The sequence below is a fragment of the Ovis aries genome, chromosome 12 (genome assembly GCF_016772045.2).
Source record: "Ovis aries strain OAR_USU_Benz2616 breed Rambouillet chromosome 12, ARS-UI_Ramb_v3.0, whole genome shotgun sequence".
Classification (NCBI taxonomy): Eukaryota; Metazoa; Chordata; class Mammalia; order Artiodactyla; family Bovidae; genus Ovis; species Ovis aries.
In genome coordinates, this window is record NC_056065.1 from 40,852,474 (window position 1) to 40,869,279 (window position 16,806).

The window sequence follows — 16,806 nt, forward strand, 5'->3', positions numbered from 1 at the left end:
AAACTCCAGGACTTTGGCCACCTCATGCGAAGAGTTGACTCATTGGAAAAGACTCTGATGCTGGGAAGGATTGGGGGCAGGAGGAGAAGGGGATGACAGAGGATGAGATGGCTGGATGGCATCATGGACTCAATGAACGTGAGTCTGAGTGAACTCCGGGAGTTGGTGATGGACAGGGAGGCCTGGCGTGCTGCGATTCATGGGGTCGCAAAGAGTCGGACACGACTGAGCGACTGAACTGAACTGAACTGAGGGATATTCTGCATGCTTTATTAATGGTGAAAAGAGAATTACTGTATCAGTGGATTAGATAAATGCAATTTGCTCAATAAAGACATTGGTGGGATAGTTAGAGGCTGAGAAGCCCTGTGTGATAAAGACAAGGGACTGCACTATTAATTATAATATTGTATTAACATAACCAAGCCTGTTTGAGGCAGTGTTTCTAGCACTGTATCCAGATTAACTCAGTTTAACCTATTTAACTCTCAGAACACCCCTCTGAAAGAGTCTCTTGTCCATTTTACTGATGAGGAAACAGGCCCAGAGAGGTTAAGAAACTTGCTTGAGTTTATAAGCTTTCAAGCAGTAGAGCCAAGATTTGACCCCAGGCACTTGGGCTCTACTCCACAGCCTCACAGGGCTTCATTTATACAACTTGAAGGAATTCTGGGGCCCAGCGTCATCTCTTTATTTCCTCATCTGACACAGCAGCTGTGATAGATTATATATAGATTATATTTTTTCCAGGAATGGCCACAGCAATAGCTTTTGGTCTGTCTGCTCTTCCAGAGCTTGGCCACTTACTCATCCAAAAACTCGACTCTTTTCCCCTTCCATGACTCCAGGGGGAACCTGTTCCCTGGCCTTCAGAGACAGAATGCAGTGGAAGTTACGCCATGTAATTTCTGAAAGTGTGTTGGTTGCTCAGTTGTGTCTGACTCTTTGCGACCCCATGGACTCTAGCTCGCCAGGCTTCTTTGTCCATGGATACTCCAGGCGAGAGTGCTGGAGTGGGTGCCATTCCTTCTCTGGGGGGTCTTCCCGACCCAGAGATCGAACCCAGGTCTCCTGCATTGCAGGCAGATTCTCTACCTTCTGAGTAACTTTTGAAGCTGGGTCATAAAAATGAGTATGGTTTCTATTCTACTACCAACTCATCTTTGGGTTCAGCACCCAAGTTCAGTTCGGTTCAGTTCAGTCACTCAGTCATGTCCGACTCTTTGCGACCCCATGAATCGCAGCACGCCAGGCCTCCCTGTCCATCACCAACTCCCGGAGTTCACTCAGACTCACGTTCATTGAGTCCATGATGCCATCCAGCCATCTCATCCTCTGTCATCCCCTTCTCCTCCTGCCCCCAATCCCTCCCAGCATCAGAGTCTTTTCCAATGAGTCAACTCTTCGCATGAGGTGGCCAAAGTCCTGGAGTTTCAGCTTTAGCATCATTCCTTCCAAAGAAATCCCAGGGCTGATCTCCTTCAGAATGGACTGGTTGGATCTCCTTGCAGTCCAAGGGACAAGAGTCTTCTCCAACACCACAGTTCAAAAGCATCAAAAGCACCAGCACCCAAAGGAAGCCCAAATAGCAGCCGACATGAAAAGGATCTGAGGGCATCAAACCCAGACCCATGAATGAAGAAGGTGCATATGATTCCAGCTCTCAAACTTCAGGTTTTCCAACTGAAACCTCAGACCTCATGCAGCAGACACCAGCTGGCCCTCTGGTGTCACGTCTGAATTCTGACCCACAGACTCCACGACTACAATGAATGGTTTGCTTTTTGCCACTCATATTTGGGAAAATTTGCTCTGTGGCCTTAGTAACCAGAACAGTGACCTCCAATGACCACAAACAGAATGTCCTTTCCCCCACGTGGCCTCCCCCGACTCCAGTCCATGTTGCTGCAGAGACAGAATCACACCTCCCCCTGGTGGTGCAGGCTGTCTTGGGCTGGGGCTACAGCCATGGCAGTCTGGGACCTGGGCGGCTGCGTGGACTTCACAGGGCAGCTGGTGGTGCGGCGGGCAGCTGGCCGCAGGGAGAACAGCAGCAGTCAGCCTCTAAGTGCTTGTACAGTGGCGCTCTAAGAAGCAGTGGAGTGAGTGATGAGTCCAGAACCTGGTAGCAGATGCCAGGTTCAAATCCTGGCCCTGCCATTTGTGAGGGCTGTGGCCCTGGAAATCCCCTGACTTCCCCAAGCCTCAGTTTTCTCTTCTGTAAAATGGGGGCAATCTCAATCCAGGCATCATGGGATAGGTATAAAAAATAATGAGACAAGCTTGAAAAGGGTAGCTGATTAACAAATGCTTCCTTGCAAGACAGAGTGAGTGCATGGAAACTCTCTGAAAGGGAGTCACGGCTATCAAAGCCCACAATAGTCAGTGGGAGTCACTAGAAGCCGATTGCTCAAAAAATGCCAGTGAGGTGAATCAGGCTCCCGAGGACTGAGCATCCAGGACCCAACTCAGGGCTCCCACCCCCAGATTCTTGGCCTCTCCTTCCAAGACCATCCTTACTCTCTGGAAGAGGCCCCAGGAGGAGAGGCATGGCCCTTACCTCCTGAACATGTCACACAGGCCTTGCAGCGACCGTCCCTGTCCAGGTAGTAGTCGTGGTTACACTGCTTCCTGCAGTCAGCAGACCCCCAAGGGCATGGGGGCTGCAGGGTCAGCCCTGGGAAAAGAAGCAAAGAAGCTCCAGGCCAGGTCACGTGGGCAGAGGCCTCACCCTCACCCTATCCCACCCCTCATCACTGAAGCCCCTCAGCTCCCAAACTCTGCACGTGTCAAGTAGTCCTTCAGAGGGAGGCCTCAGGCTCGGAGAGGGAAGGGATGTGTCTAACGCCACACAGGAAAAGAGGGCCAACTGCCTCCAAAATGACCCTCCTGCTTCTGGTCCCTCCCTTTGCCAGAGTCCTCTCCCCAGTCTCATTGCTGCGTCACTGCCCAGCTCCAAAATTTGGTAGCCACTCTCTCTTTGAATTCAACAAGGATACAAGGATGCCTACCATCACAGCTTCTATTCAGTTTGGTCCCATAGATTATAGGCAATGCAATAAGGCAAGAAAAAGAAACAAAAGGAGCAAGGTTAGAAAGTAAGACATCAAGCACTTATGGACAGATGATACCACAGACTGCACAGACCATCCGAAGAGTTTGTATATACATTATTAGAAGGAATAAGTGATTTTAGCAAGATAGTTAGATATAATGTCACTATATCAAAATCAATTGAATGTCTATATATTTGCACTGAACCACATGAAATTGCTGTTTAGATAGGACAGAAATAATCAAATATTGGCATTTCACACAGTTCAAACTAGTGCTAACAATAAAAAAGTTAACACATGAAGTATTGAAAAAGAGATCATTTATATTATCAACAGAAACCCCAAAGATGTAGAAATCTAACAAAAAGATGTAAATATCTCTACACAGATCATAATAAAACATTATTGGGAGAATTTAAAGAAGGCCCAGATGGGGAGAGGGATAAATTAGGCTGTTGGGATTAACGTACGCACATGACTGTATATAAAACAGATAATCCTACCCACACAAATATGGACCCTGATTTACAACAAAGACGGCATGTAAAACAGTGAGGAAAGGATAATTTATTTGACAAACGGTGTGGATTCAACTGGATATTCATAGGGACACTTTAAACAAAGGCAAAACAGTAATGACCTTAGGAAGTAAATGTAGGATGTCGTTGAGACCTCAGTGGAGGGAAGGCCTTGCAGAGCAGAACATGAGAAGCACTAGTCAGAAAGGAAAAGATGGACCAGTTTGACTACACTGAGATTAAAAACGCCTCTTCATCAAAAGACACCATGAAGAGGATGAGAAGGCAAGCCACGGGGTGGGAGAAGATGTTTTAAACTCAACTATAAGACAAAGGGCTCAGACCCAGAATTATAAGAAGTCCTAGAGATCAATTCAAAAAAACAAAGAGAAACAAAAACATATTCATCAAAGACTTGTTTTTCATTATTCACTACAGGCAAAAAGGAGAAACAATCCAAATATCCAAAAACTGTGTGTTAAACAAACTGTAATATTCTTATACATTCATGTACAATGGAAGACTATCAGGTAATAAACAGGAGTAAATGGGGACCCTAATCTGTTGCCATGGGAACTAGAGGCGGGCATCATATTGATACCTGCAGAGATGGGCCTGCTCCACTGCCCCAGCATGCCTCGGTGTTTGGTACCCAAACCAGGAAACAAGTGAGTCCTTCCATTCTCTACTCTAGCCCTCCAAGGTCTCAGTCCCAGAAGGCCTTGAGAGCCTCTTCGCCCCATACTGGTTCAGTGACTGTTTGCCCTGACCACCCCACACACAGCACCCCACCCACTGGACACCATTGCCCTGGAGACTGCCCCTGGCTCCTCTAGAGAGCTTACCTGGATCTGGATTGAGCTTCACCACGAAGGAGCTGGAGTTGGGAGTCATTTTAGAAGCATCTTCTGGGGTGAGGGGGATGTCCCCTCCAAGAAGCATGGTCCTGGCACCAGGGCTTGCTGGGGAGGTCAGGGTGGGCTTGGCCTGGGGGATGGCGCCACTGGGAAAGAAGCCAGAGATGGGACTGGCAATTCTTCTGATGGTGCAGGGGGAATCTGTGCTCAGGGGCAGCCGTTTCTATAGAGAAGGGGCCCCCAGACTCTGCCCACAGCCTCTGGCAGGCCCTCTGGCAGATCCTGGGAGCAAGAGCTGTGTTTTCTTGTCCTTCTGGGTCTCCTGTGTGCTCCGGGAAGGCTGGGCACACAGTAGGGCCTCAATGACCTTTCTGCTCAGCAGAGAGGCCCCCTGGAGCCCTGACACCCTGGACTGACCCCCATCCACATCCCCAGCCCACAATGCCCTGGGTCTCCTATCAGGTGGGACAGCCCCACACAGGGGTCAGCTGGATAGTGTGAGGCTGAGAGTCACCTGGTGGGGCCCTTGCAGTCCTGTGGGCTGGCGCTGCAGTTGTGGCTGGCCCTTGGGGAAGCTGGTTCACAGACGGTGTCCCTCTGTGCTGTGCCTGCAGGGAGGACAGCGATGCCTTCAGCTTTGGTGCTGAGGAGCCAGAGACTCCAGGAGCAGACCTCTTGCCACCACAACCCAGGAAAACACAGCGGCCATCTGATCTTTGTGCCTGCCCAGCATCCGTTCACCTTCGGGGTAAAGTAGCCCAGTTTTCCCGGGAGAATTACACCTTCCACATTCAGTATCTGTGGTAAGGAGCTGGAACAGACTGACCACCCCACTCCCACTTCCAGGAATAGCCATGGGACGGGCTGCACCAATCAATCCATCCCATTCCTGTGGCCATGATGGACTGGCTCAGGAGTGGGCACATGACCCAAACCATGTCTATGAGAAGCAACTTCAAGGTTTTGTTTTTGTTGTTGAGAATATAGGAAGGAGAAACAGATTTTCCACTGGAGTTGAGTAGGAAGCAAGTCTGGAGCTGCTGGTAGATATTTTACAGGAAAAGCAACACACAGTGGGGTAGAGATGAGAGACGGAGAAAAGACAGAGCTCCTGGATCCAGCCACACCTGAAGTTCCACAAAGAAAATTTTCAATTACGTGAACCAAATAATTTGTGACCTCCAAACCAAAGAGTTCTGAAGAATACTGGGTGGAAGCAAAGTGGAGAAGAAACCATAGTGCTTTCAATCAAGTGGACCTGAGTTTGAACCTTTTGGTGGAAGTGGCTATGAGCGAGTCTGACTCATCTCATCTACCTGCACTGTGGTGGGGTGACAAGACTTGAGCATAAGGTTCAAACACTGGATTAGATATTCCCTGCTCTGTGATCTTAAGCAATTTACCTGCCATCTCTGAACCTCAGTTTCCTCACTTGTAAAATGGGGCTAATACAGCCTTATGGAGTCTGGAAAATTTCAGAGGAGAAAGTCAGTGCAAGGTCTTAGGGTAAGACTTAGCTATAAGCTTCACCTAAGGCAGAAAGTACTTTCCATTCTATAGCTGGAGAGACTGAGGCCCTGAGAGTTGCTCGGTGGGAACTCTCACAGAGGAATCGAGCCAGGGTTTGGCAGCCAAAGGATGGAGTGCTTTACAAGCAGTGCTAGCCAATAAAATATGTGGATCACAAGTCACTTTGTTAAATTTTCCAGTAGCCACATTTTGGATAGTAAAGAACAAACAAGTGAAATTAAGCAATACATTTAACCCAATATATCTAAAATATGAACTTTCCCGATGGCTCGGCAGATAAAAAATCTGCCTGCTAATACAGGAGATGCAGGTTTGATCCCTGCATCAGGAAGATCCCCTCGAGGAGGAAATGGGAACCTGTTCCAGTATTCTTGCTTGAAAAATCCCACGGACAGAGGAGCCTGGAGGGCTGCAGTCCAAAGGGTCACAGAGAGTCAGACACAAATTATGTTAGTAGATAATCAACATAAACCAGTTAATCCTAAAGGAAATCAACCCTGAATATTCACTGGAAGGACTGATGCTGAAGCTGAAGCTCTAATACTTTGGCCACCTGATGTGAAGAGCCAACTCATTGGAAAAGACCTTGATGCTGGGAAAGACTGAGGGCGGGAGAAGAGGGCAGATGATATGGTTGGATGGCATCATCGACACAATGGACATGTGTTTGAGCAGACTCTGGGAGATAGTGAAGGACAGGGAAGCCTGGCGTGCTGCAGTCTATGGGGTCGCAAAGATTCCGACTAACTGAGACTGAACAACAAATTCTACATAAGAAATAACAAAATGCATACTTTCTGTGTACTAAGTATTTGAAATCCAGCGCATATTCTATACTGACAGCCCATCTCAAGTGACTGGCCACATTTTAAGTGCTCAATGACCACAGATGGCCAGTGATACAGCTTTAGGCAGCGGTCTGGGGGGCAGGAAAGAGAGGCCTCTGGCGCCACCGTGTGGCAGATGCAGGAATGCCGTCGAGAGAGCCAGAGCTGGTCCACAGGTAGCAGCAATAGAACTCACAGCTGCTTTTCTTAGAGAAGAGCTTCTAAGCAAGAAAAGCCCCCATGTAAGGCCTTCCAGTTACACTTGCTCATTTACAGAAGGTGAGACCGAGGCCAAGAAACGGCTGGGAACACACCCCACAGATGCAAAGCTGTACAAAATCCCAGGTATCTGATACCCAGTTCAGAACCCTTTCCCAGGTAGCACTAGTTGTCATTGCAGAAGACACAGGAGATGCAGGTTCAGTCCCTGGGTTGGGAAGATCCCCTGGAGAAGGGAACAGCTCCCCACTCCAGTATTCTTGTCTGAAGAATCCCACGGACAGAGGAGCCTGGGAGGCTACAGTCCATAGGGTCGCACAGAGTCGGACAGGACGGAAGTGACTTAGCATGCATATATGCACCTCGCCTGCCTGCAGCTGGCAGGCTTCTGAGGATCCGTCTACTGAGGGTTCTGCGTGAGCAGGGCGAATCCAACCAGATTTGAACTCTACCCGCCCCCAGCTCTGATCTCCCGGTCACATCAGTCGACAGACATCTCTGAGGAGCAGATATTGCGCCTCGCGGGGAGATGACTGTGAATGTGCTGGGCATGGTCCTGGCCCTCACGAAGCTATGGGGAGAGAGGAGACGAGCACTGACCACACTGAGACAGAGACCAGCATTCGCATCCGTGTTGGGAAGGAGGCGTGATCTGTGAGAGGTCAGGAGGTGATGTCTGAATGGACAGCTGAAGGCAGAGTTGAGTTCACTGGGTGAACAGGGAAGGAAGGATATTCCAGAAAGAGGGAACAGCATGTGCGAAGACCTGGTAGAGAAAGCATGGCACATCCATGGACCCAAACAGGGAAACCAGCTCTGATTTTCTGGGAAACGCCAGGACAGAAACTTCAGGTTTCTTTCTTGCTTATCAAGCATCAGAGAATTTCTGTCCTGAGCCTCAAGCCAACCCAAGACCTCCGCCAGCCAGGGCAGTGCCTGGAACTCTTTCTGAGCCTGGGAACTGAGGTGCAGGGAAGGGACCGCAGAGGCCTCTGGGTGCATCCTCGGCATCATCATGATAGGAGATGTCATCTGTCCAGCAGGAAGGAGGAGGTGGGAGGTCGAGGTGGGGGTGGGGTGGCATCAGCACAGATCATGGTCCTGGGCGGTGGGGATACTCACCCTGCAACTTGACAACCATTCCTGCCGGGCAGACAGAGTGGGGGATGCAGCGGGCACAGGAGTTGACGACTGACGTGCCACAGAACATGCCCGCCCGGCACTCACAGACGCGGGAGGAGTTCCTTGAGCACGGCTTCTTCTCCACGAGGTCTGAGGGACACAGAGAAAGGTCACTGGGGACTCAAAGAGGGTGAGGGAAGGGACCCAGAAAGCCCCCATGGACAGTCCAGCACATGAGGGAAGACACTGCTGTGGTCTTCAGCTGGGCAGGGCAGCTGGCATGCCCCACTCTTCCTTCCAGACTGTTCCTGAGATGAGGGCAAGAAGGCAGATGGGGTCCATGAGGTAGCCTCCACCTCCTAGCCCACATCCCTGGAGATCACAAAAATGATATTAAAAATAAATGAATATCCCAATATTAAAGTGGGCAAAAAAGACAGGGCGGGATATCATATGCATATTTCGAAGTGAAAGCAGCTAGTTGGAAAGGCTACCTACTGTGATTCTAACTACATGACATTTGGGAAAAGACAAAACTAGAGAGACAGTAAAAAGATCAATACAGATAAACAAAATGTGCTATAGCCATATAATAAAATATTATTCAGTCATAAAAAAGGAATGACGTACTGATGCACACTGCAAATGGATAAACCTTGAAAACACTACATAAAGTGAAAGAAGCTAGACACTAAAAGCCACAAACTGCATGATTCCAGTTACATGGAAGGGCTAGAGTAGGCAAATCCATTGAGACAGAAAGTTGATTAGTGATTGCCAGGGGATGGGAGGAGGGGAGAATTAGGAGCTAAGGGGTTTCTTTTTTTATTGAAATAAAGCCGATGTACAATAGTGTATGTTTCAGGGATACAACGTAGTGATTCACAATTTTGAAAAGATATAATCCATTTATGGTTATCACAAAGGAATTCTCTGGGGGAAGCGAATGTTCTGGAAATAGATAGTGGTAGTGGTTGCACATTGTGAATATAAAACCACAGCACTGTACACTTTAAATGATGAGTTTTACCTTTAAAAAAATCACTGGTAAAAATAATATTAAATGCAAATATCCCTGAGAAAACAAGAAGGGGCATCCCCTGTCAACCAGAAATGATGAGGACTTCCTGGAACAAGGAAGGCAGATGGGGTTGGATGGAAAAAGGAGACCACAGCCCAAAATATACCCAAGAGGATTATGCTGGAAGAGGCTCTGGTGCTTGTCTCCAAGTGGGTGCATGGCCAGGGCGATAGGGAGGGAATCTACAAGCAATGAGACAGCATTACCCAGCTAGGTCCCTCACCCCACACTCCTCATCCATTCATGCCGCAGAGCTAAGAAGCCAGGCATCTCCCCAAGGAGACTCAGGTGAGGTGAGCTGATCAGCCCTGCGGGGAGGAAGGGACCCTGCAGACCCAGAGGAGCAGCCTCTGGCAGACCCTGCCCAGCACCTCGCTCACCTTCACTGCCTCTGGAGGCAGGTTTCACCCTCCATCACCACCCCACCTTCCCCACCTCCCACCCCTATCCAGGTAATCAGATAACAGGTGCAGACCTTGAAGTCACCAAAAATCAAAGAAAACCAGCACCAAGAAAAAAGAGCCCCAAACTCAAACAGAACTAACACTCAAGAAAACAGATAAAAGAGATAACAGAACACACCTTTGGAATAGATACACTTAATATCCTCTGAGAGACAAAAGGAAATTATAGCTATGACAAAGAATCCTCTAGGGCACAATGACTGTGTTCCCAATTTCTGTTTCAAATGGACTTGGAGAAAGACTACATTTCCCAGCCTCCTTTGAGGCTGGAGGGGGTGGTCATATGACCTCATTCTGGCCAATGGGATGTGGGCAACAATGACAAAAATCCCCTCCCCTACACCTGGCCCCTAAAACCATTTCAGGACACTTTCCTCTCTCTTCCTTGTTGCAATGATGCTGGTATAGCCCCTAATTCTCACTTGAACCCCAGAAGCTTTACTGACGAGAGAATAAAATCCTGACAATTTTCAAACATCTGGAGCAACCAACTAAATAAAGGCAGTGAGCAGACATCCATGGAAAACTAAAGAAGAAAGAAAACTCTTTGAGTAGCTGCCTGCCCGTTAATGTCACAGGCCTGGGCAGAGGCGGAAAAGACTGCCTGGACTTGCCAATTCCAGGAAGCCAGGCCAAGTGGGAGGAATGAGCAGAAGCCCTAGGAGTGGGTACACCCTTTTCTATGCAGCAGGAGCCTGATAAAGACTCTGACAGAAGGGAAGGCAGACCCCCTGCCTGTCTAGCAAACAATACCTATCTCTGGCTGCTCTCTGACCCCCCAAGGTCCTTGGAGCTCCTAAAATGAGTTTCAAAAGTAACACTCAAGATTCCTCAAGAAATTAAACATACAATTCCCACATGATCCAGCAATTCCACTGCTGAATGTAGACCCCAAAGAACTGAGAGCAGGGACTTAAACAGATATTTGTACAAATATGTTCATAGCAACAATATTCACAATAGCTAAAAGGCAGAAACAGCCCAAATGTCCATGGACATCAACAGTTAAACAAAATGTGGTAGATATGTCCAATGGAATATAATTCAGCCTTAGGAAGGAAGGAAATTCTGACATGTCATAACATGGATGCACCTTGAAGACATTATGCTAAGTGAAATAAGTCACAAAGGATAAATATTGTATGATTCCACATCTATGAGCATCCTGCTACTGCTGCTGCTGCTAAGTCACTTCAGTCGTGTCCGACTCTGTGTGACCCCATAGATGGTAGCCCACCAGGCTACTCTGTCCCTGGGATTTTCCAGGCAAGGACACTGGAGTGGGTTGCCGTTTCCTTCTCCAATGCATGAAAGTGAAAAGTGAAAATGAAGTTGCTCAGTTGTGTCCAACTCCTAGTGACCCCATGGACTGCAGCCCACCAGGCTCCTCCGTCCATGGGATTTTCCAGGCAAGAGTACTGGAGTGGATTGCCATTGCCTTCTCTGAGTAGTCAAATTCATAGAGAATGGTAGTTGCCAAAGGCTTGTGGTTGGGGGGTGATGTGGAGCTAGTATTTAATGGGGACAAAGTTTCAGTTGTGGAAGATGAAAAAATTCTGGAGCTAGGTGATGATGATGGTCACCCAAAAATATGAATGCACTTCATGCTGCTGAAGAGTACACTTTTTTTTTCCTTTTGAACTTTTTCTTTTGTATTGGGGTATAGCCAATTAGCAATGTTATGATAGCTTCAGGTGAACAGCAAAGGGATTCAGCCATACATATACATGTATCCATTCTCCCTGAAACCCCCCTCCCATCCAGACTGCCATATAACATTGAGCAGAGTTCCATATACTATACAATAGGTCCTTGTTAGTTATCCATTTTAAATACAGCAGTGTTCAACAGTATACTTTTAAATAGTTAAACTAAGAAGTTTCATATATATTTTACCATGATTATTTTAAGGTAACTCTCAGGAATTCCCTGGTGGTCAGTGGTTAGGTCTCAATGCTTTCACTGCAATGGCCTAGGTTCAATCCCTGGCTGGGGAGCTAAGATCCTGCAGGTCACAGAGCGCAGCCAAAAAAAAAACAAAAAACAAAACAGAATTAACTCCCAGTCTTCCCCGATAGCTCAGAGGGTAAAGAATCCACCTGTGATGCAGGAGATGTGGGTTCCATCCCAGGGTCAGGAAGATCCCCTGGAGAAGGAAATGGTAACCTACTCCAGTATTCTTGCCTAGAAAACTCCGTGGACAGAGGAGCCTGGCGAGCTACAGTTCATGGGGTCATAAAGAGTCGGAGAAGACTGAGCAGCTAAGCACACACAGCTCAGTTGAAGCTCTGAGCTGGGAAGACACTCGAGCCCAGTGCGGTGGGGCAGGTGTGAAGGAGAAATCCCTCACACTGTGTCAGGGACAGAGCTGCTGCCGTGGCTAAGCAGGAGCAAGAAGGAAAAACATACCATGGCAACTATGTGAGTGTGCTATAGCAGGAAAGACGACAGAAGGGAGGTAAGAGAGAAGACAAGAAAGAGAGAAAGTTCTAAAACAGATAGGAATATAGTTTGCAAGGACAAAGAACCCAGTCTACAACAAATAAGCAATCCTAGGCGTGCTTCACACTATAAAGGAACTTAATATAGCTTCTCTGGTGGCTCAGACAGTAAAGAATCTTCCTGCAATGCAGGAGACCCAGGTTTGACCCCTGGGTCAGGAAGATCCCCTGAAGAAGGAAATGGCAATCCACCCCAGTATTCTTTTCTGGCAAATTCCACAGACAGAGGAGCCTGGTAGGCTATAGTCCTTGGAGTCGCAAACAGTCGGACACAACTGAGCAACTAACACACAATAAGAATATAAATTCAAGAAAGGACGAGGTTTTTTTTTTTTTAAGATGATTTTTTTAAAGGATGAGATAAGAAGGAAGACTGCAGAGAGAAAGAAAGTAAACTGAGGTGCACAGCACCATCATTAGAAATTCAGTAAGTGAACTACCAGTATCCTGGGGGCCCTATGATACCTGGGCAGCAAGAAATAAAAAAGGTTAGATGGAAAATTGAGTTAATGGCATAGAGAAAAGATTGAAAAAACACCAGTGAATGCAAGGTAAAAAGGCAGATATTAATGCAATGAATGGAGATGATGGACAAGGAGGAAGAGCAGGACAATCAAACATCAGAACAACTGGCATCCATCAAGTTAACACTGAGATGTATCTGTTGAGCAGAAATAAAAAAAATCCATGTAAATTCCCCTGAAATGAAGAACTAAATCTTCAGATAGAAAAGACATACCAGATACCAGGAAGAATTGCTTGCAAACAATATCACGGCATATTCTGGCTAAGTTTTTGATTCTTAAGAATAGAGAAAGAATGATTCTCGGAGTCACCTACAAAGGTGGGAGGAAAAAGCTGACTGCAGAATCTTTCACGGCAATATTTTTTTTACATTGTGTTTCAAAGCATCTTTATCTTGTATATAGTTCCACTATATATTACAAATACTTTTTAAGTAGATAAATTAAGATTTTTTGACGGATTTTCAATATCAAACTCTCAAAAATTAATAGAATGACTATACAGAGAAGTAGAAGGGTATAGTAGACCTGAAAAGCACCATGAACCACTTCAACATAATTAAGATTTATACGATTTTCACACAACAGTAGGATACAAATTCTATTCGAGCTCCCATAGACTATAAACTAGGAGGCACTGAAATATATCCAGAGACATAAAACAAGGTGCAAAAATTTCATGGTCTAAAGGTGTTGAAGTCATACAGAGTCTGTTCTCTTATCACTATGGAATTATATCAGAAATCAATATCAAAAGATAATTGAAAATAGCTCACATATTTTCAAGGGCAATGCCTCCACACCACAAGAAGACAGTACACCTATCCTACCAAGTTCTAGAGAAAATACATCCCAGGATGATATTATACCTGTCCAAGGAGTCATTCCAGTTTAGAGACAGATATTTTCAAACATGAAAGAAGTCAAGGAAGGTGGAAAAGAATCCCTGAAAAGTCCACATGACAGTGAAACCTAACCCATCAAGTGATAAATCAAAATGAAAAGTTCAGGAATGAGAAGCTGTGCTAAATGGACTCACAATGCACAATGGACAAATTTAAATAACAAAGTAAAGCTAGCGTGGACTTAGGGCTCCAGAAAAGCAGATCAGCATCACAGACTATGCAGAGCAAAAATACTGTAAGCTCTAAGTCAGGAAGAGGACGCGGAGGCCAACAAGTCATTCATTTTCACTACAGGGAGTCAAGCAACTCTCTGCTACCCCCAAATTGAAACAAGTAGAATATGACTTTACCGCAAGAGACAGTCTTTCCTTCAGTGGTCCCTATCCGCTCATCGATTTTCATAACCTCTTCTGTTAATTTCAGAGGGTTGTGATAGTCTAGTTTCTTCACTTTCCTTCCTCCTCTGAAATATTTGAATAAAGTTAAAGATAATCATTCTCAGGCCATAAGCAGTAAGATCTCATCCTCCTGAAGATTCCTTCTCTGCATGTGTGTATAATTTGTCTGGCTGCGAACCAACCCATTCTCTCTACAGAGAGGGAGAGAGGTGTCAGTCACCGCTGACTGGCTTTCTTCCTTACGCTTGTGTGCCGCTTGAATTTTTATGTTGTTGCTGTTTTGGGGGGAGTTTCTGTTTGTTTGTTTTTTGGCCACACCCATGGCATGTAGGATATTAGTTTCCTAACCAAGGATGGAAACCATGACCCTTGTACTGGAATTGCAGTCATAACCACTGGACTGCCAGGGAAGGTCCTGCTTGAATTTTTTTGATGGATGCATATAACTGTCATTTGATAAAGTGAGGTCAATAATTTTAAAAATTGTAAAGCTATATCAGAGAAATGCTAACATAAAGAAGAATGGCAATCTTAATATCAAACAAAAATTAAGGCAAACACATTATAAGAAACAGAGAGGTGTATTTCATGTTATAAAAGGTCCAACCCATGAGGATAATATGATACTCATGAACACTGTACCTAATAACAGCTTTGACACTTATAAAGCAAAAATAGATAGAACACTATGAAAATCTGATGAAAAACAAGCATTTTGGGGAGACAGATTTTAACACATCTGTCTCAGAAACCAACCTTTGTGAAAGTGACAAAATTAATAAGGATGCATCTTATGAAAAGAACATAAGTATTAACAAGCTTGATCAGGCAGGTACACATGGAATTCTGTAGAGCAAAGAGAATATGCGTTTCTCCCCAAACACACTAAACATACTAAACAGTATGAAAAACTTATCTGTTGTGGTTTAGTTGCTAAGTCATGTCCTACTCTTTACAACCCCATGGACTGTAGCCCACCAGGCTCCTCTGTCCACGGAATTTCCCAGGCAAGAATACTGGAATGGGTTGCCATTTCCTTCTCCAGGGGATCTTTCTGACGCAGAGACTGAACCCGTGTCTCCTGCATTGGCAGATGGATTCTTTACTGCTGAGCCACCAGGGAAGCCCACGGAAATGTATTAGGCCAGAAGAAATCTCAACAAATTCCCCCATCCTCCCCCCAGAAAAAACCCAACAAACAAATATGAGATAGCACACAAACCACAGTCGCTACCCTTAATAAGAAATTAACAATAAAAGCACTTATTGAAAATGCTCTCCTGGAAGCACTGTGGTCTTGGGAAAGAACACAGCCCTTGGTGTCAACCCAGTAACTGAAACTCTAGCGCTCCCATTAACCAGAGCATTGTAATTTCAGAAAGGCCCTTAACCTCCCTAAACTTCGGTTTCCTCACTGTAAAGCTGAGATAAGAAAAGAATCTTCCCCTGGGGTTTAGCAGAGTCAGCACAATACGTAAGTGTACATCCTTCCATCGAGGAAACATGATATTGATAATTTAGTCTCTAAAAAGCATGGATTCAGGAGGGCACGAGGGAGGGGATATGTATAGACTTATGGCTGATTTGCCCTGCTGTCTGGCAGAAACCACCCTAATGGCAGAAAATGAAGAGGAGCTAAAGAGCCTCTTGATGAGGGAGTAAAAAACCTGGCTTGAAACTCAACATTTAAAAAACTAAGATCATGGCATCCAGTCCCATCACTTCATGGCAAATAGAAGGGGAAAAAGTGGAAGCAGTGAAGATTTTCCCTTCTTATGCTCCAAATTCATTATAGATGGTGACTGTGGCCATGAAATTCAAAGACCTATTAAAAAGCAGAGAGATCACTTTGCCAACAAAGGTCTATAGAGTCAAAGATATGATCTTTTCAGTAGTCATGTATGGGTGTGAGAGTTAGACATAAAGAAGACATAAAGAGCACTGAATAATTGATGCTTTTGAATTGTGGCCCTAGAGAACTCTTGAGAGTCCCTTGGACTGCAAGAAGATCAAACCAGTCAATCCTAAAGGAAATCAACCCTGAACATTCATTGGAAGGACCGATGCTGACGCTTAAGCTCCAATACTTTGGCCACTCATGCAAAGAACTGACTCGTTGGAAAAGACCCTGATGCTTGGGAAGATTGAAGGCAGGAGGAGAAGGGGACGACAGAGGATGAGATGGTAGGATGGCATCACTGACTCAATGGACATGAGTTTGAGCAAACTCCAGGAGATGAAGGCCAGATCTGCCTGGCATGCTGCAGTCCACGGGGTCAAGAAGAGTGAACGACTGAAGAACAGCAACGGCAGAAACCAATACAACATTGTAAAGCAATTATCCTCCAATTTAAAAAAAAAGTATGGATGCAAAATATCACAGCTGATATCAATTCATAGATGCAGAAAGGTAAACTGAAGCACCAGGGGGCTGACTCAGAGGACAAGCAACAAATCTTGTTTCTCGCCACGTCCCACCTTCCAGGTCCTCTGCCTCCCCTGCCTCCCTCCCACCCCCAAGGCCCCCCATCGTCCCTGGAAGGAGCCAGGGAGGAGAGACGCAGCCCTTACCTCCAGAACAGCTCACACAAGCCGTGCAGCGGTCATTGCTGTCCAAGTAATAATCGTACAGACACTGCCTCTCGCAGTGGTGGGACCCCTCTGGGCACAGCTGCTTCGGGGAATACCCTGGGGAAGAGAAGCAGAGATGCTCCTGGTCAGGTCACCTTGGAGGGTCGTTGCTGCTGGAGTACGGGCAGGGCCTGCCTCAGAAGGAGGTGAGTAGGAGGTGACATCGACAGAGA

The 16,806-nt window shown here is 46.2% G+C and overlaps 1 protein-coding gene across 1 annotated transcript in view; it reads right to left on the reverse strand.

Annotated features, from left to right (window-relative positions):
• The window catches only part of TNFRSF8 (TNF receptor superfamily member 8), a 73,911-nt gene that overhangs the window by 31,950 nt on the left and 25,155 nt on the right, over positions 1-16,806 (reverse strand). Inside the window, exons 3-7 of the mRNA XM_027976068.3 lie at positions 16,574-16,690; positions 8,130-8,279; positions 4,946-5,039; positions 4,420-4,577; positions 2,561-2,677 (exon numbers count right to left, since the gene is read on the reverse strand). Of these exons, the coding sequence (XP_027831869.2) occupies positions 2,561-2,677; positions 4,420-4,577; positions 4,946-5,039; positions 8,130-8,279; positions 16,574-16,690 (636 nt within the window). The remainder of the gene's footprint in view (positions 1-2,560; positions 2,678-4,419; positions 4,578-4,945; positions 5,040-8,129; positions 8,280-16,573; positions 16,691-16,806) is intronic.